The sequence below is a fragment of the Danio rerio genome, chromosome 12 (assembly GCF_049306965.1).
Source record: "Danio rerio strain Tuebingen ecotype United States chromosome 12, GRCz12tu, whole genome shotgun sequence".
NCBI classification, from domain to species: domain Eukaryota; kingdom Metazoa; phylum Chordata; class Actinopteri; order Cypriniformes; family Danionidae; genus Danio; species Danio rerio.
The window spans coordinates 36,857,999-36,878,491 of record NC_133187.1 but is presented as its reverse complement, the minus strand read 5'-3'; the positions used below and the strand labels follow the sequence as shown (position 1 = coordinate 36,878,491).

Below are 20,493 nucleotides of genomic sequence, written 5' to 3'. Positions count from 1 at the left end.
TCTGTTTAGCTGTGCCTTTAGTAAATGAGCACTGTGCTACGTCTGACAGATCCGACTATTATGTCTTTCTTTTCTTTTTCATTAAAACTTTTAACATATTTAATCTTATTCCATCTGTTTTTATACATTTCATTCTTTGTAACTGTACAGTTTAAAAAGTGACTTTTATTGACATTTGAGTAGTTTGAAATAATATAATAGAGAAATAAGTCAGTAAAATATCTGAAAATGAGCTGACAGTTTATTACAAGGTATTTGTACAATAATATACAACAACAACCCAGACAATATTTCTCTTTAAACTACTTAAATTGTTAATAAAAGACACTTTTTCAAGGTTAAAATGTTGTTGGAAGAAAAAAAATCAAGGTCTCATAATGCAACTCAAAAGCCTAATAAATGGGGAAAAAACAAATAAATAAAAACATGAGAATGCACAAAATATGCAAAACTGTTAATTTAGGATATTTTTTTACAGTGCTGGGAAAGAAATCAAGCAATTCTTGCTCAATAGAAAAACAATTGTTTCGTAATCTTTAATCATCATGTGAAAGTGATCTGTGAAATTACTTCCATTCATGCAAACACCAAGCACTTTTATTTATTTTTTCATGATTCAACAAATTCCTGTTGGATAAAATAATGCCCTGCCTACATTAATTCGGACTATGTATATTAGACAATAAATGATATGCCCTATTTTCAAAATAAATAAAAGGAATATTGGGAAATATTACTAAAATTTAAAGTAGGCATTTATTATTTTTTATTATTGTTATTATGGTTATTATTATTAGGGACCGAGCACCGAAACGGTGCGTAGGCCCTATTGGAATTGCTCCGTTTTTTATTATTATTATTATTATTATTATTATTCCGCCCCCTATCGGGGCACTTTTGAGGGTCTAAACATGCTCGAAAACTCATGAAAATTTGCACACACACCAAACGCGGTGTAAATAGCAGGTTGATATGGGTCTCGGAAGTGGGCGTGGCAAAATGACTCGACAGCGCCACCTAGAAAAATTAAACGGACGAGCCCCCGATACACGAATCACACACATGCACGAAAATTGGCACACACCTCAAACATGCCAAAACATGCGAAAAAGTCTCTTGGAGCCATATCTCAAACCCAACAGGAAGTCGGATATTTTTAACTTCCTGCGGTGAAAAAGTGGCATTTTTGCCATTTCCAGGCGTTGTATTTTAACGAACTCCTCCTAGGGATTTTATCCGATCGACACCAAAATTGGGTTTTGTCATCTAAAGGCCTTGGCGATGTTAAATTGCGAAGCTTTTGAGTTTTCGTCGATGGGCGTGTCCGTGGCGGCCTCGCAAACTTTGACGATTCGCCACAAAACAGGAAGTCGGTATAACTCAGGCATGCATTATCCGATCTGCCTCAAAATGCACACATTTGATAAGAGTCCTGACCTAAACACGTTTACATGCCGATATCTAGATACAGATATAGCGCCACCTGCTGGCCACAGGAAATGACATGTTTTACAGTGTAACAAACTCCTCCCACAAATTTTTTCGTATCAGCACCAAATTTGGGTTGTGTTATCTGAAAGCTCTAGCGATGATATATTGTGAAGATCTAGAGTTTTGGCAGAGGGGCGTGTCCGTGGCGGCATGACAAACCTCAACGCTTCGCCGTGGAACAAGAAGACCTTATAACTCAACCACACAATGTCTGATCTGCCTGAAACTTCACAAGGTTGATAAAAGTCCTCTCCTGAACACATCCCCATAACAATAATAAAGTGGGTGTGGCTATATGACTCGACAGCGCCACCTAGAAAAATTAAACGGACGAGCCCCCGATCTACGAATCACGCACATGCACAAAAATTGGCACACACCTCAAACATGCCAAAACATACGAAAAAGTCTCTTGGAGCCATATCTCAAACCCAACAGGAAGTCGAATATTTTTAACTTCCTGCGGCGAATAAGTGGCATTTTTGCCATTTCCAGGCGTTGTATTTTAACGAACTCCTCCTAGGGATTTTATGCTATCAACACCAAAATTGGGTTTTGTCATCTAAAGGCATTGGCGATGTTAAATTGCGGAGCTTTATAGTTTTTGTCGATGGGCGTGTCCGTGGCGGCCCCGCAAACTTTGACGATTCGCCACAAAACCGGAAGTCATTATAACTCAGGCATGCATTATCCGATCTGCCTCAAAGTTAACATGTTTAATAAGACTCCAGACCAGAACACGTTTACAAGCCAATATCCAGATACAGTTATAGCGCCACCTGCTGGCCACAGGAAATGTCATGATTTACAGAGTAATAAACTCCTCCCACAAATTTTTTCATATCAGCACTAAATTTGGTTGGTTGTTATCTGAAAGCCCAAGTGATGATATATTGTCAAGATCTAGAGTTTTTGCAGAGGGGCGTGTCCGTGGCGGCATGACAAACCTCAACGCTTCGCCATGGAACAGGAAGTCCTTATAACTCAACCACACAATGTCTGATCTGCCTGAAACTTCACATGGTTGATAAGATTCCTCTATTGAAGGCATCTACATAACAATCTTGAGTCACAGTCATAGCGTCACCTGCTGACAGGAGGAAGTTTGCCATAAATGTGTGATTTTCTCAGGTTCTTTATATATATCGGCTTAAATTATTATTGTTCGCTGTTCTCTGTCATCCTGAGGCCACCGGGCGGCGGTGAGCCTGGGTGCGAGGTCCCTATCATCGCTGCTTGCAGCTTTAATTATTATTATTATTGATATATTGTGAAATATTATTACAATTTAAAGTAACACTATTATTATTATTATTATTATTATTATTATTATTATTATTATTATTATATTGTGAATATTAAAACAATTTAAAGTAACCATTTATTATTATACTGTGAAATATTATTACAATTTAAAGTAACTATTAAAATAAATTAATTAAAATAAAATTTATAATTCAATGCAATTATAATATATTGTAATAATTTATTTTAATGATATATTTTTAGATTTATATTTTGAAGCTATTTATTCATGTGATAAAAAAATCTCTCACTTTATTTTTCAGAAATCATTCTAATATCGCATATTTGATGCTCAATATACATATGTGTGCCAGTGCCTTTTGTGAATTATATTTTGCTTGATTAGATTTAGTATGCAAGATGTCTGACATTCAATAGTTCCTATCTATCCATCTATATCTAAATCTATTACCATTATTAATTTTTCATTTATTCTTTGATCAACAGAAAGTTACGTCACACAATAACTCTCTCTTTTGATCAATTTAATCTACCAATTAATTCAATGAAGAAAAAAATATGACGCTACATATAACATCTATGACTTGCCCATAAAGCTTTTTTTAGGGTTGAATAGTTAATTCAGCCTGTTCTCTTCCACCTGCTCCCCACAGAGAAGTGTTTCTCAACCATTCCTGTATTGCATGTTAATTCTGCAACATCTGTCCTGAATGAACTCTGCAGAAATGTGGGGAAAGTTGTCTAGTCTGCGTGCCCTCGACCCAAACTCTGATCCACCATGGGACTTTCTGCATCTTGCTCAGTCTGTGTCACGGGACCAGGCTAAAGAGGTAATAGCTTAATGCAGCCAAAATCAAAGACTGCAGATATCACATGAACTTGGGAGATGAAAAGGTCACTTCTACATTCAGAACTTCAGAAGACATACCATATGTTATATATAGAATGTGTTATATGTTTAATGTGTTGGCGGCATGATGGCTCAGTGGTTAGCACTGTCACCTCACAGCAAGAAGGTCACTGGTTCAAGTCTCGGCTGGACCAGTTGGGATTTCTATGTGGAGTTTGCATGTTCTCCCCTTGTTGGTGTGGGTTTCCTTCAGGTGCTCTGGTTTCCACCCACAGTCCGAATACATGCACTAGGTGAATTAAAGAAACTAAAATTGGCCGTAAATGGGTGTGTATGGGTGTTATCTTCAAAATGTTTTATATGTATATTTTTTTTAATGTTTGTCTTATTGTATAATTCTCTTTATATCCACTTTTTTGTCTTATATGCGAGGAATCCATATCCCAGATAGTATAATGCTTCAGATTTTAGGTTGTAACATACTATACCTCCGTTCTTCCTTTGGACCATGTTCCTTAAATTGAATGGTTTAACATAAAACTAACAATATAACGAATTTGTAATAATTAATCATTAAATGTAAATTATTCATTATTAATTATAAATCTCAATGGTTGTTACCCTCATGACGTTCCAAACCCCTGTGACCTTTGGAACACAAATAAAGATATATTTTTAGGCTGATGCATCAGTGCACACTGCTCTTGAATGTGTGCACTATACTGACACTGAGGAGAAGAAACTGTTAAACGAAGTCATTATTTTTTTTCTTTAAGTTTAAATAACAGGATTCTCATCATATTTAAAAAGAATTGAGGCTGTAATTGCTGCCAAAGGTGCATCAACAAAGTATTGAGCAAAAACTGTGAATACTTATGTACATGTGATTTTTCAGGGTTTTTTTTTTTCATTTTTGATAAATTTACAACAGTTTCAAAAAATCTTTTTCCACATTGTCATTATGGGGTATTGTGTGTAGACTGCTGAGAAAAAAAATGATTTTAACCCAATTTGGCTGTAACATGAAAAATTGTTAAAAAAGTGAAGTGCTACGAATACTTTCCGGATGCACTGTAATATAACTGATACATAAATAATGATATAAAACATAAAAATGATATAATACATACATTAAAAAAATGTAAATATTAAAAGCATTCAAGGATTTGAGATGCTGATTACCATTAAACACAACATAACATCACGTTTCTCGTAAAAAGGGTCTATTGGTTATGTTTTAAAAGAGCTGGGAGTGGCTACTTGATATCTTCCACCTGGTCTTAAAGGTCCAGTGAAACTAATTGTTTTTAGATGTTAGTGGCAGTATGCTGGTCTTCAGGCATATCTATAAGCGAGATGTGGTACAAAACAATGACAAAATCCACATTTAGAAGATATAAAACCGATGTAAACATGTAAAGCTTGCAGTTTGTCATGTCTACCAACTCACCTCATCCTTCAGTTTCTCATCAAATCTTGACCTATCAAATGCTCTGTAGTATCTGACATGCCCCACCACCTTCAAGACACTTTTCATTTGCATTTCATTTGATAGGCTGGAGCTCAACCACTCTCACTGGCAGAGCAGTAATCAAACAAAACACTATTGGCTGTTGTTTTAAAAGAGGAGGAGCTACTCTATATGTCCCGCCTTCTTTTCATTTTGCAGATTATGTCAAACATCGAATAGAAATGCACATTTCAAAGCACTTTACGTGACCTTTAATTTTTCAGTTGTATTTAAGTTGCATTGAATATTTAACACAGAACAAAACACCTCAGTAAATCTTTAAATAATATATACAACGGCTAAATAAGCAACAAAAATGTTTCCTGAAATGCACATTTATCCTTGATATTCAATATTCACGCTTGATCTCTTTCTATGGATCATGCGGCAGTTCTAACAGTCATGAAGTGCTGACAGATTCATGAAGACTCATGTGATCTCTGCTTAAGTCCACTGCGTGTTGTGCCCTTGTCACGGTCATATGATGCTTATAGGTCAGAGCAACGACTCTTCATTGCTCACGAGCCAGTCTGTGTTTGGAAGGGGTGACCAGAGAACCACACTTTACAGTTTAACCAAGATGACCGTAGTGCAAGGACATTCTGAGGTCAAAGCACCAGTGAGAATTCAAACTTTCCTAACACATTTGCCTAAGGCAACTTTCACCTCTTTAGGAAATACATGACACAATCTTGACTTTTGGCAAACAACCAAATTACTGATTTAAAGGGATAGTTCACCCAAAAATAGAATTTCTGCCATCATTTACTTACCCTTAACTTGTTCAAAGCCTATTTTTACATTTTCAGTAGTACACAAATGAAGATATTTTGAAGTAGGACTAAACAATATTACGTTTGAGCATCAATATCGCAGTGTGTATCCACAATAATCACATTGCTGGATTAGGTTATTTATTAAACATTAAAAGATAAAGATTTTATTAAATATTATTATTTTGTAATTACTATACTATGATGACCATGTTATTTTACATTTGATTGATTACATTTTTCCACTTGAAATTAAATAAAATCTCCAGAAAACCAAAAACAGTTTTAACAGTGCTTTATAGTTTTCTGGGGAGTTTAACAGTAAATTGTTTACTTAACTTTTCGTCACCTTGGAATTATAAGGTTCTATCTACGTTCTGAATAATTTTGAGATAATGAGCTTCAAAGTTTTTGCATTCCATAGCAAACAGCATGTGTGTAACAATTGTTTGTTAAATAAAAAGTCTTAAAATGTAGACAACTTATAAAAAAACATCCCAAAATGTAAATAAGTTGTTAATTAATAAGAATGTCAATAACTCAATTTTGACAAAAATGTCAGATAGAACCGTATAATTCTAAGGTGACGTTTTATTTTCTGTTGTATTTATATTGTAATTTACTATATTTTAGATGCACTGCATGTAAAAAAAAAAAAAAAAAAAAAAAACTGATCATCCCAGTTGATCTAAATTAATGACATTTTTCCAAATCATCTGGTGAAATTTTATTCATATTGTAATCTATTTCCAATTCACGATATTGGAAAAAAAATGTTTTTTCAATATTGTCTAGCCCTACTTTGAAGAACGCTGGTTGCTGGCACCCATTGATTTCTATTGTATTTTTTTTTCATCTACTATGAAAGTCGATAGGTGCCAGCAACCAGCATTCTTCAAAATATCTTCTTTTGAGTTCAACAGAAGAAGAAACTCATAAAGGTTTAAAACCACATGAGAAGGAATAAATAATGAGGTAGTTTTCACTTTTGGGTGAACGGATCCTTTAAATGAGAAACCCAAAAAAAGCAAAGATTTACATTATAAAGACATGCATATCCAAATTACAAATAATAAAAATGTGAAAGTATTTATTCATTTCGTCTTTAGAATAAACATTCTATCAATATTTATTACATAAAATGCAAACAAATAATATTTAGTTTAATTGTATTTTAACTTGAATGTTTATATAACATTATTCAAAGAAAATACAATTAATTAGATATTAATTATTTTATTTAATGAATGGAAACCCTATGGTTTATTTTCATTTTATTATATAAAAGAAAACATAAAATAAACAGAAATGTACGGAAAGCTTTTTAAATGTTTGTAGTTTATTAGTTTATACTGTATGTTTATTTTTCAATTTTGATAGAAATTGTAATATTTTTTCTTTAATTTATGGGAATCCTGCTGTTTATTACATTACATTTATTAAATGTCTATCTAATTCCAAATTTTTATCAACAGAAAAACTTGAGAACTTGGCAGATAAAGAAATCCTATTAAGCACTTTACAAAAAAAATAAATAAATAATAACAATAATAATAATTAAACAGATCATAAAATTAACTTGACCTTTAGACTTTTCCATAGGATAAAATTCTTATTATGGTGTCTTGAGAAAGCCAACACACTGTTATACAACATAAATTTAATATTCTTCTTCTTCTACTAAGACTAATTTCAATATGCATCTCCTTCTAGATCATTCATACTACAACCATAAAACTAACTCCAAACCTTCAAACTGGGGAGACTCAGGTTGCTATATTTTTTCCAACTGATGCGACTTACGGTTTTCTGAAAACTGACCCAGAAAATTCGGAAAAGTCCCATTGACTTAGCATTGGACCAAACTTTGCATTCTCATAACTACGCCAGTCTGCCAATCACTGTATGACCTTTCAACTTACTAACCACACCCTAGCAACCACTTACGGCACCCTAGCAACTGTCCCATAGACTTCCATTCTAAAAACACTGCCATTGACTTTACATTGGACGTACTAACAACATACCATTTCATACTAGCAATATCCCAATCCATACTAGAAACATACTTATCATACTAAAACATACTAATCATACTAGCAACATGCTAATTCATATTAAAATCATGATAACAACATGCTAGTTTATACTAGAAACATGCTAGCGATATGCTAATTCATCCTAGAAACCTGCTAACCTATATGTAGTTATCTATCTATGCCAACTGCTTCAAACTTTCTAAAAACAACAAGCCACCATAAAATTTGTCTATGGACTTTATTTTTCTAGTTTCACACTAAAACAAATCAGGTTCAATTTTGTTCCATATTTATTGAAAGTGCTTCCAACAACAACATTTGTGCAACGCTGCTAAACCCAATATCAGTTATCTTATGCAATAATAATAGGCAACAGAACTATTGCAAAGAAAAAAAGCACATTTTGCAACAATTTCATCTCTGAATCACTCGCAGGCTCCCCTGGGGATCTGCAGTGCCTGTTATATCTAAATCAGATCTGAAAAAGGCTGTTTTTTTCAAAGAGAAGTTCAACATTGCCTCTGGATCGTCTCCCAGATATTTTCCTTCTATGATGACTTAATTACTCAAATAATTCAATTAGCTGCATACCGGCAGAATAAGAAGCGTGAAGAAAAAGAGCAGCATGCTGGAGATTTACAACACCCAAAACCAATAACACACCACAGCGCAGAATATCAAATGAGTCATCAAATACTGTGTGCAATGGCTTGCATTGGTTTAAAGCACTACAAATACAAAATCCACTAAGAACAAGTACATTTAGGAGTGCAGAGATAGGACAACTACAGAAAATGTCAACATTGAACTGTTGGTTAAAAAAAGAATGACACAGGGGCATGTTATATTTATAATTTATGATAATGTCATATGTTTTAACGATGTGTAAGAGGACATTGTCAAATGTGTCACTTCCTTTTGCAAAAAAAACAAGCATCTATTTTGTTAAAAAACACTGACTTAAAACAAAAACTCTGCCTGAACTGGTTTGTTTTTATACTTTGAAGATGATATATTTAACTAATGTTACAAAAGCAATCAATTACAGCATGTTGCAATAACAATTATGATATTGGTCTCATGATACAACAGTTCAACAAATTAAAGTTAGTTAGGAAAGTTGAGTTTGCTGAGCACCAGTTAGGGCTGCACAATATTTTTTCAGCATCAATATTGCAATGTGACCATTTGCAATAGTCACATTGCAGGATCTGCAAAGTGGAATAATACCATTTAATTATTACTAAAAACATTTGAAGTGGATTACAAAAGTTTTTTCCATTCTTGTAATTTTGATGATGTTGAATTTTAGGACAACTCAAGGATTTGATAAGCTTCAAATGTTGACTACTGTATACAGTGTTATTTTACATTAAATTTCTGTGCCTCAATACCTCTCCAGAAAACCATAAAGTGATGTTTGTTTATTTTGTATATTGATCTATGTTATTAATTTATACTTTAATTAATGTAATGATCATTATGTAATACAGTTGAAGTCAGAATTATTAGCCACCCTTTGATTTTTTTTCCTTTTTTTAAATTGTACCCCCATGATGTTTAACAGGGCAAGGAAAGCATACAATTTTCACAGTATGTTAGATAATATTTTTTTCTTCTGAAGAAAGCCTTAATTGTTTTTTTTTCAGCTAAATTAAAAACAGTTTTTTAATTTTTTAAACACCATTATAAGGACAATATTATTAGTCCCTATAAGCTAGATTGTTTTTTTCAATGGTCTACAGAACAAACCACTGTTATACAATGACCTGCCTTATTAACCTAATTAACCTAGTTAAGCCTTTAAGTGTCACTTTAAGCTGTAAAGAAGTGTTTAAAAACTATATAGTAAAATATTATGTACTGTCATCATGGCACAGATCAAATAAATTAGTTATTAGACATGAGTTATTAAAACTATTATGTTTATAAATGTGTTGTACAAATCTCTGAACAAAAATTAGGGGGAAAAATAAACAAGTCTAATAATTCAGGGGGACTATTGGGCTAATAATTCTGACTTCAACTGTATATGTATTATGCAGATTCACTCCTCTACAGAGGTATTAGTCATACTGTGAAATTATATTTATATTGCAATATCAATTGCAGAAAAACTAAATATCGCAATGTCGGTTTATTTCCAATATTGTGCAGCCCTACCAGTATTATTTTATTGTTGCTTTGTTTGTGTTTATATTCTAAAGAGTTTGGAAGTAAACATTTGTGCATCATAGACAACACTGTATACTGGATTTTTTCCTGTACTTTAGTTTATGAATTACTTGAGCCAATAAGTCAGTAATCCTTTCTCTTGCTTTATGTAAATACGAATTTGTTATGCTGTAATCATGCTGTATTTGATTGCTTTTGTGATCTTAGTTAAATATATATATTATCTTTAAAATATAAATTTCATACAGTAAGTCAATGTTGTTTGAAAATATTTTTGATATCGAAAATCGGTATCTTGAAATTTGAAGTATTTTGTGATAATGGATTATGTGTGGATAATGTAGTACAACACTTCAACAAATTAGAGTTGATATCGAGTTAGAACCAGTATTATTTTCCTTTTTTTTTTTTTTTTTGCTTTGAATTGTTTTTTTGTTTTGTTTTGTTTTGTTTTTTTTAAAGAGTTATATAATAGAACATTTGTGCATCTCAGACAGCACTATACAGAGTTTTTCCAGTTCTTTAGTTTATGAATTACTTGAGCCAATGAGTCAGTGATTCTTTCACTTGTTTCATGTAAATACAGCACCATATCACAAAAAAACACCCTGAAATATGAAGATATCCATTTTTAATATTAAAAATATTTTTTTAAATGTTTAATATTTTTTAAAGATTTTCTAAAATATTATAAATATGTTAGCTAAAATATAATAATTTAACAGCAAACATAAATTTTATAAATATATAAAATAGTTTTACAATAAATAAAACTCTGTTTTATGTTTTACTGGCGGAACACTTTTCAGGAACAAAGTTTTAAACATTCTTTTTTGCATGTAAATGCTTTAAACTTTTATTGCAATTGGAAAATTATATTGGAATATATATATATATATATATATATATATATATATATATATATATATATATATATATATATATATATATATATATATATATATTATTATAAATTGGAATATTTGCGCTGTAACAGGCCTTAAAGGGATGGTTCAGCCAAAAATGAAATCTCTGTTATTGTTTGCTCACGCTTCACTTGGTTTAAAACCAAGTTTTATTCTTCTGTTGAATGCAAAATAAGTTATTTTGAAGAATCCTGGATGATGGCACCCTTTGACTATCATATTATTACTATGGAGGTCAATGAATACCAACAATCAGCATTTTTCAAATTATCTTCTGTGTTAAAAAAATAAAGTTGTTAAAAAATGACATAAGGATGAGTAAATGATGAGGTTACTTTCATTTTTGGGTGAACTATCCATTGAAAAACAAATGAAAGTGATAAACAGTAGTGCTTGTTTAACTATTATCACTAAAATGTGACTATAGGAGATATACATACTGCACTCTGAAGCCCTAGTTGAAAACTGCAACAATAGATTTCTTCAGCATCATAAAACATACTGATTGTGTGAAAAGCAAATACCAAGCCTATTACACAGTAACCTCTTTAAAATAACCTGACAGAACTGGGATCCTCATACAAGGAAAATAAATGATATAATAAAGCTATACAACAAAACAATGATAGTAAAATGAAAGCTATAATCTATTTTTTCTGTTAATAAACATTTCAAAATCTACATCCTGATTGCAGTGTATTCAAGTAAGGGCAAAGCTAAATTATCTCTAAACCGAGGAACTGAAAAACCCAAGCTAAGTAAGGTTATTTATAATACATATTTTAATATGCCACAAGCTATAAATGTGCTATGATGAATCTAGAGAGATTCTGTGTACCAATGAAACAGACAGGCTGTATTCACTCTAATATGAATTGCAGAACACTGTGGATATAAATCTAACAGATCGCCCTTCTCTCCGTGAAAGAATTGCAGCGATAACCTTTATATTATTACACTGGATTATCAGCAATAAACTGAGAATGAAATAAACCAGGGCTGTATGATTAAAATGAGGGGAAGAAAGTGAGAAGTGATTCTGTTATCAGCTTCCCCTGCATTCTCAGAGGGAGAACTGCTGCTAGCATGCGTTTCGCAGCATTCGGAGAAGTTAAAAGTGTGCCAATCCTAAACAAACTCCAGATTTTTGGCATATAATGTAGTACAAGATTTGTTCTACAATATCGTCTAGGTCTGGAGAGGCTAGACAGATGACTTGCCACTGTAGTAAATGTTAAAAATAGCCCTGCCACTAGATTCATAAAACCAACAAGTAGGCTAGTCTCGATTACAGCCAGCAGTTCCTCAAATCTGAGTATCATTCAACTGCGCCATATCATGTTTTGATGTTTTTTTCATTAAACACATCTGTGCCGATTTAATTGGTTTTCTAGAAAATATCTGCCTTCGATCAGAGACATTTCCAGGTCATCTAACTGATTTATTTGAGCAAAGTAAATAAAGAAAATGTTTTCATCTACTGTTGTTTGAGGCAAGATTTAAACAATCTAAATCTTTCAAAAAGCCAGCATAAAATTAAAAAACATGAAATTAAGACCATTTTCTATATTTCCACAAAAATAACTAGCAGACATCTGTAGAAAATATGGTATTACTGCTTTTCTAAATACGTGTGCATGTACAAAACAGCAACAATGTATTAAAAATTAAACGTTTTTACGCAATCATGATAATGTGGTGAAAACTACTCACGTTCACAGGGTTCCACAAAAAAAACTTATGATGCATGCCAGGCCAGTAGATGGTGATGTTATGTCGAACAACCACTAAACTTGTGCTGGGCAAGAAATTGAAATGTAATTGCAATCATAATTAAGCAAAAGCTCCAATTGTCCTGCACATCTTGTGAGGAAAGAATGGTTCTGTCATGTGTAGTAAATCTCCTCCAAAAGCCAGAGGGCGCTCTCATATGAAAACCCCAATATAGTGGGAAATGCTGATAGATGTTTCTGTATAAACAGAATAACTGACTGGTTTCGACGATTCAATGATGGTGATTCAATACAGAATCACCATCTCATTGATTTATATCAGACTGGACTGAAGAATACACTTCTTCTGAAGATAAACAAAATAAAAAAATTGAGTGGCCTAGTAAAAGCCCTGATCTGAATCCAATTGAGATGCTGTGTGAGTTTAGAGTAAAAAAATGCCATTAATTGTGATATATTCACATGCTTTCAGATGTGTCAGCATTTACTAAACAGCGCTATAATTCACTTAGAAGTGATGCTGTCATTTTCACAGAATGATTGTGTTTAAAAAAACTTAAAAAACTGCACATGACCATCCCCTTTGGTTTAATTGTGCAGCCCAAATATTGAATTAATTAATATTAATTACTTGTGCACCACTTGTTATATACTTTTGCACACATACTCAAATTGAATATGTCATTTGCATGGACAATGTGACACAGTTTTTACAAAATCACATTTCTGTAGATTAAACCAAGATGATCAGAGCAGCTTTTACTAAAACTAGAAATCGTTTTTTAAAAGCTTGCCTTTACATGACCCATAAACATTGTCAAAAAATGGCCAAAACACATAAAAGTATTTAAAAATCATGTCATGTAAATGCACCCTTGACCACGAGACAACCATTTTCAAGTATGTGTTGTGAAGAAACATTTAATTTCATTAGCTGGAAAAAAAAAGTGGAACAAAAAGCCCTCTTCACTGGAGTTGTTTTGAGACATCTCAAATCTCAAGGTTAATCTCATTCACACACACACATACACAAAGAAAACGGATGGAAAATTATGAATGTGTATAAAACTCTTAATATACCATAGATTTATAATAGAAAAAGTGTAGTAACCATGTCATATTACCATTTCTATAACTACAAATATTATGGTTAAGCTACGATTAGTGTACTTTACTCGTTTCAAACACGTTTCTTCTGTTAAACATAAAGCAAGAGTGTTGGCAAAAATTCAGCCATTGACTTCCACTGAAGGAACAAAACGTACTATTGAAGTCAATGGACTTTTTTCCCCAACATTCTTCAAAATATCTTATTCAGTGTTTAGCAGAAGAAATACATTCATAAAAGATTGGAAAGATTGGTTTTGGATCAACTATCCCTTTAAGCCTGCAGTGTCAGTGTATGTGTTATACAAAACTTCAATACTAAAAGTCTCGGAATTCTAGAGAATGGGTAATTCAAAGATTTACTCATGAATTCACACACTTAACGCCACCCAATGGCGAAAATAATCAACAAGGGGTGGGGAAAATATCAATAAATAAATTGGATGCTTGATAGACTAGCATCTAATAAAAAATTTATTAGACTAGGTCTAATAAAAATATGTTATTATTGATATTACATATATAATTTACAGCTAAAAAATTAGAAAACTATGAACACTTTTTAACAATAACAGCATATTTATCCTATCATAGCCCATTTATGACACATCTGAGGACATTGTTACGTTTTTTACTGATAAACAGAACTCTGACCTTCATCTAACAGTCGTTCGAGATGGTTGAAGATCCCACAGAAGTTTGGCAGGCTGCTCATCAGCTTCTTGTCGTTCATGAGCTGCATCAGATAATCAGGAGTGGGCTTAGGCTTCTCCTTCGTTTCCATTTCCCCAACCATGTTTAAAATTTTGCCTTAAAAATGCGTACGTCTGAGGGAAAACACGAAAGCCCCTTACCAAAAAAGCAAACTGCGGGGGTTTTAATGTGTTTCCCCGTATTTATTCCACACTCCTGCTACTTTTCAAACAAAACGTTGCAACTTTGTATCGCTCTCAACCATCAGTTTTCCCACCACACACAAAAAAACAACAAAACAAAACAAAAAAACAGCGATGACGCAATTAAGAAATGGGACCTTCGCGAAAGTTCTTATATGTTTGTTGGATGTTTGACGTCTAATAACTCCAAAAACTCCCGCATGCCCGCTGAGATTTGTGCGTCCTCTCCTCTTCTTACACCGCCACCAAACCTCTTTATCCAAACTGCTGATGACAGCTTTTCCACGGGACTTTCGGTGTCTGTCAGAACCCTCGAATAACGGTTTTAAAGCGCGGCGGCGTTCACTTGTAGACTCTGTCTCCCTCGCGCTTGTGGAAACTCCTTTAGTTGCGCCTGATGTTTCTGTGTTCAGTGCTGTTCTCTGCCAAAGCTGTCCGTCACATGATCACGATCAAGCCTACACTGCTCAACATTGCCATCGTGTGAAGTCGCCAATGGGAGGAGAAAGCTGCACAATCTGCCTTTTTTCCTCCCTCTCTCGCGCGCAGATGCAGAGCAGCTCATACACAAACTTGTATGTATACTTGAGAGAGAGTAGGAGCTCATGGAGACGTTGTGGCTCTTAAAGGGATAGTTCATCCAGAAATTAAAATTGACTAGTTTCTTTTTGTCAGAATAACATTAAAGCAGATTTTGATTGAAATTGTGGTAGTTGATGATTCATAATTGATCATTCAGCAATGGCATGTGTCATCTTGTGTCATAAGCATTCACTGAATTTTATTTTTAAATTTTCTGATGACAGTTGTACTAAATTTACTTTATAAGCATGATATAATGTTATCTATCAGTCAGAAATTTGCCAGTTTGTTAAATTGTGTGATAAAAATAAGCTAAAATATATACCAAATAAAAAACAGAAGAGTTGTAATTTGACCTTAAGTGTATACAGTCCATCCAGAAAGTATTTATCTTCACTTTTTTCAAATTTTTTTTTGTTACAGCCTTATTCCAAAATGGATTAAATTTGTATATTTCCTCAAAATTCTAAACACAAAACACCATAATGAAAATGTGAAATAATACTTTTTGAAATTGCTGTAAAAATTTTTAAAAATAAAAACCTGAAAAATCACACGTACAGAAGTATTCACAGCCTTTGCTCAATACTTTATGATGGACCTTTGGGTGCAATTACAGCCTCAAGTCTTTTTGAATATGATGCCACAAGCTTGGCACACCTGTCTTTGGGAATTTTTGCCCATTCCTCTTTGCAGTACCACTTAAGCTCTATCGGGTTGGATGGGAAGCAATGGTGTCCAGCCATTTTCAGATCTCTCCAGAGATGTTCAATAGGATTTAGATCTGGGCTCTGGCTGGGCCACTCAAGGACATTCACAGAGTAATTGTGAAGATTATATTTTTTTAAGAAGGTTACATCTTTTTGAAATTGACAAGAAGCTTATGATGTTGTTTTATAAATCTGTTCTTGAAAGCGTTGTTAGATATGGTATCACAGTTTGGTTTGGCAACCTATCTCTACAGTTTAAATCTAAGTTTTAAGTTTTAAGTTTTAATCTAAGTCTTAAAGTCAGGATGGAAAATTGTTGGGCACAAAGAATATTTTAATCCTCAAGTTTTATACGAGAATTGTGTCCTTAATCAGGTGGAAAGGATTCTGAATGATCCAACTCCCTCTGGTAGAAGATATAGAGTCCCTAAGTGTAGGTTGAACCGATATAACAAATCTTTTGTACCTGTTTCAGTGGGTTTATTACTTAATTAGTGTCATAATTATTGTAATTTTGTATTGTTTTTATTGTTTGTTTTTATGGGATGTCTGCAGCAATATGGTGATGCCCATAACAAATTTTCCTTCAAGGAAAACAAGTTTACGACTACTACTACTACCACTACCAAAATTAAAGATTAAAGGTAATGATGTTGTAAATAATTGATGTTTCCCTCAATGACAGTTAATTTACAGTAGTTTTATAAGACCTCATGTAGTGGGTATTAAATGGGACCCAGTTCACCCTAAAAATTAAATCCTGTCATCATTTACTCCTCTTTCAGTTGCTCGAAACCTCTTTGAGTTTCTTTCTTTTGTTTAAAAAAGGAAGATATACTGAAAAAAATGCAAAAAAAAAAAAAATTGACTTCCATAGTATTTTTGTTCCTACTATGGATGTCAATGCCAGTTTTCTCCAACATTCTCCAGAATACCTTGTTTTGTGTTCAACTGAAGTATGAAATTTATAACCACATGAGTTAACAGTTGTCTGTAGCTCACGATGTGTTTTCCTTTATTTATGCAATCAAATCGCATTATTGGACCTTGATCTCTGCTCCAATAAGTTCTGATGTTAAAAATGTAATGTACAGTTTTAGATACAATTGTAATATAATGTAATATAATGTAATATAATATAATATAATATAATATAATATAATATAACATAATATAATATAATATAATATAATATAATATAATATAATATAATATAATATAATATAATATAGTATAATATAATATAATATAATATAATATAATATAATATAATATAACATAATATAATATAATATAATATAATATAATATAATATAGTATAATATAATATAACATAATATAATATAATATAATAGAATATAGTATAATATAATATAATATAACATAATATAATATAACATAATATAATATAATATAACATAATATAATATAATATAACATAACATATTATAATATAATATAATATAATATAATATAATATAATATAATATAATATAATATAATATAATATAATATAATATAACAAAATATAATATAATATAATATAATATAATATAATATAATATAATATAATATAATATAATATAATATAATATAATATAATATAATATAATAAAAAAATATTGTGTAAAACAGAAAAGTTATTGGCAGCAAATAGCCTGCTTTTTTGTATTGTGATTAACATGACCATGCAAGACAATATATTGTTTCAAATGACTAAAAATGGAAATTATCAAAACTGATAATGCAAATCAAAAGCACACATAATCGGAAAACAGATTTTGTGTTTGACAAATATTGCTACTGTTGGACAACATACTGTACGTTTGAGGCTTTTTTAGTAGAAAATGTAGTGGTTTACATTGCAACTATGCAGTTTATTTATAAAGATAGTGCCTATTTTTAAATATTTAAAATTTCTGTGACTCACAGCGCATCAGCCGCCATCAGCCTGTCATACTGAGCAGAGCAAAGAAAACAGCTGACGTTCCGCCACAAGATGGCAACAGAGACTGCATAATAAGTCTCTAAAGGGAGAAAAACTCAACATTTTCTCAGCATAAGTTTCAAGCTACAGCTGAACAAATCATGATGAATCAGGTAAGCGACATTCTGAGTCGATCTCTCTCTTTTGTATGTTGTAGTGCTGTATTTATACCACAGAAACTGTTAGTGTTCGCTTTGCTCTGGCTTTTTGGGTTTAACTTTCGTGATATCCTGATTGCAACAGAGAAATACTGGGAAATCTCTGTAGACTGATGGCGTTTCATGCTGTTTAGCCTTATCATTTTAAAATTTTAAAATCACCTGTTTTGTCATCATTTTAGATACTATGCTAGAGAATCATCCAAATACTAGCTCTAAAAATTAGTTATCGTTTCTGCTGTTCTGCTGGTCAGTTGCAGAGGTGAATGAGTGACGGAAGAAAGTAGTTCCTCTTACAAAAAGGTTTTTGAGACTCTCCGTGTTTGATTTTCTTTTTATATACACAATTATGGCTTCAAACTGTTGTATAAATGCAGTATCACACAAGTAGCAATGCTATATGGCTATATATCATCACTGGTGGAACACTAAGGCCTCGAGCCAATGCAAGCCTTCTTTCACCACACATATTCGGAAAACAGCCATGAATCATAAAACATAGGAAACAGTCTATGAACTTTTTTTTTTATTATTTTTTTTTACGGTGTATGATTTTTATAGTCTCTAATTAAATAGAGACCCAGCCAGGGGCTATTGTTAAATAATAAAAAAACTATCCAAAAAATATGCAAATATATAATAAGAGGACATTCGATTTGCAACCCTTCTAGTTACTGACGTAGGTCTTTTGTCAACATCCTCATGTGAAAACTAGCCCCAGTGCACTCTGTAACCCTAAACCTTACTCTATATTTTCACACATTCGGCCTTCATAAAACAAATACATGCCCAATAACCCTGAAGCAATGATACGAGAGGGAAACACAGAGAGTATTTTTCTGCATTCCAATTCATTGCTAAATATTTAAGCATGGACTGTCTCATAGATAAGGTTATCTTGGAGGAAGCATGGTGGATAGAATCGAGTTTGACTAGGTCTGTGTTTGTACTTTCCTGTTACTTCACTGACAATGTTTTTATAAGCATGAATGTATATCCCACATCTCACATTTGAAACAAGTGACACTAGTATAAAATGCACTTAGGCAGAAGTGTGCATCCCAGCCAAGTCTTGAGAAACAGGAGAGAGGGGAATGAAAGGGTTTGGAGGAACAGGAAAAGTTTTCATCAGTTGGTTTGGCCCTCCTCCTTCCTCTGTAAAGCATTCTTATGCAGATGGACACATAGACTGTCAGGACAGCTAAAGGCCAGAGTGGGAGGCCCTCCTAGAGGGAGCAGTTTGATGGGGAAATGCTGACCTAGAATCAGATTGGTGCCTTCTAACTTTTTAAGAGTCCATGGCAAGTGAAAGGTGAACACAGATCTAAAAACAGGAGACAGGACTTCCTAAAGTTTTTTGCATTGACATGGGGTGCTATATCTGTACGCTGGTGTTTCCACTGCCTTTGTGTTTGTTCTTCTGAGTGCGAGAGGTGGTTTAGCATGCTAACATTCTACAAAAAATATTTTCTTTATCAGCACTTTTTTACTGCAATAAATAAATAATAAAAACTATTTATATTTATACAACAGTTCTTTCTGGTTCTTGAATCTGATTGGCTGATAGCTGTGCAGTATTCTGCAATAACAGCACTCATAAAGCCTCTTCACCCTTCACCCTTGTGTATTACTCTGCCCACATACAGTGACAAGCAGAGGACACTCTACAGTTTGACAAATATTGCTACGGTTGGACAACATATATTTATAATATTTATAATTTCGGTGATTCAGCGTATCGGCTGCCATCAGACTGAGCAGACCAAAGAAAGTGACAATTGACGTTCCGCCACAAGATGGCGACAGAGGCCACATAATTAGTCCTTAGAGGGAGAAAAACTCAGCTTTTTCTCAGCATAAGTTTCCAGCTACAGCTGAACAAATCATTATCAGTCAGATAAGTGCACTAAGTCGATCTCTCTCTGTTGTATGTTGTAGTGCTGTATTTATACCACAGAAACTGTGTGTTTGCTTTGCTTTGGCTTTTTCTGGGTTAACTTTTGTGATATCCTGATTGCAACAGAAAAATACTGGGAAATCTCTGTAGACTGATGGCGTTTCATGTCGTTCAGCCTTATGTTCTTAACATTTGAGCAAAAATCACCTGTTTTTTCATCATTTTAGACATTATGCTAGAGAACCATCCAAATACTAGCTCTGAAAATTAGTAACCGTTTCTGCTGTTCTAACGTTCAGTTGCAGAGGTGAATGAGTGGCGGAAGAAAGTAGTTGCTTGTACAAAAGGGTTTTCAAGACTCTCCCTGTTTGATTTTCTTTTTTATTTACACGA

General features: G+C 32.9%; 1 protein-coding gene across 7 annotated transcripts in view; it reads right to left on the bottom strand.

The window, feature by feature from the left end:
• Positions 1–15,210, bottom strand: part of qki2 (QKI, KH domain containing, RNA binding 2) — a 70,576-nt gene extending 55,366 nt beyond the window's left edge. For 6 of the 7 annotated variants that reach the window (XR_011017329.2, XR_012387512.1, XM_021480038.3 and 3 more), the window contains exon 1: positions 14,525–15,210. Coding sequence is in view for 5 of the 7 variants with exons in the window: in XM_021480038.3 (XP_021335713.1) it covers positions 14,525–14,666 (142 nt within the window). In the remaining 2 variants the exon portion in view is untranslated. 7 annotated transcript variants of the gene reach the window in all.
• Positions 15,211–20,493: the final 5,283 nt, after the last annotated feature.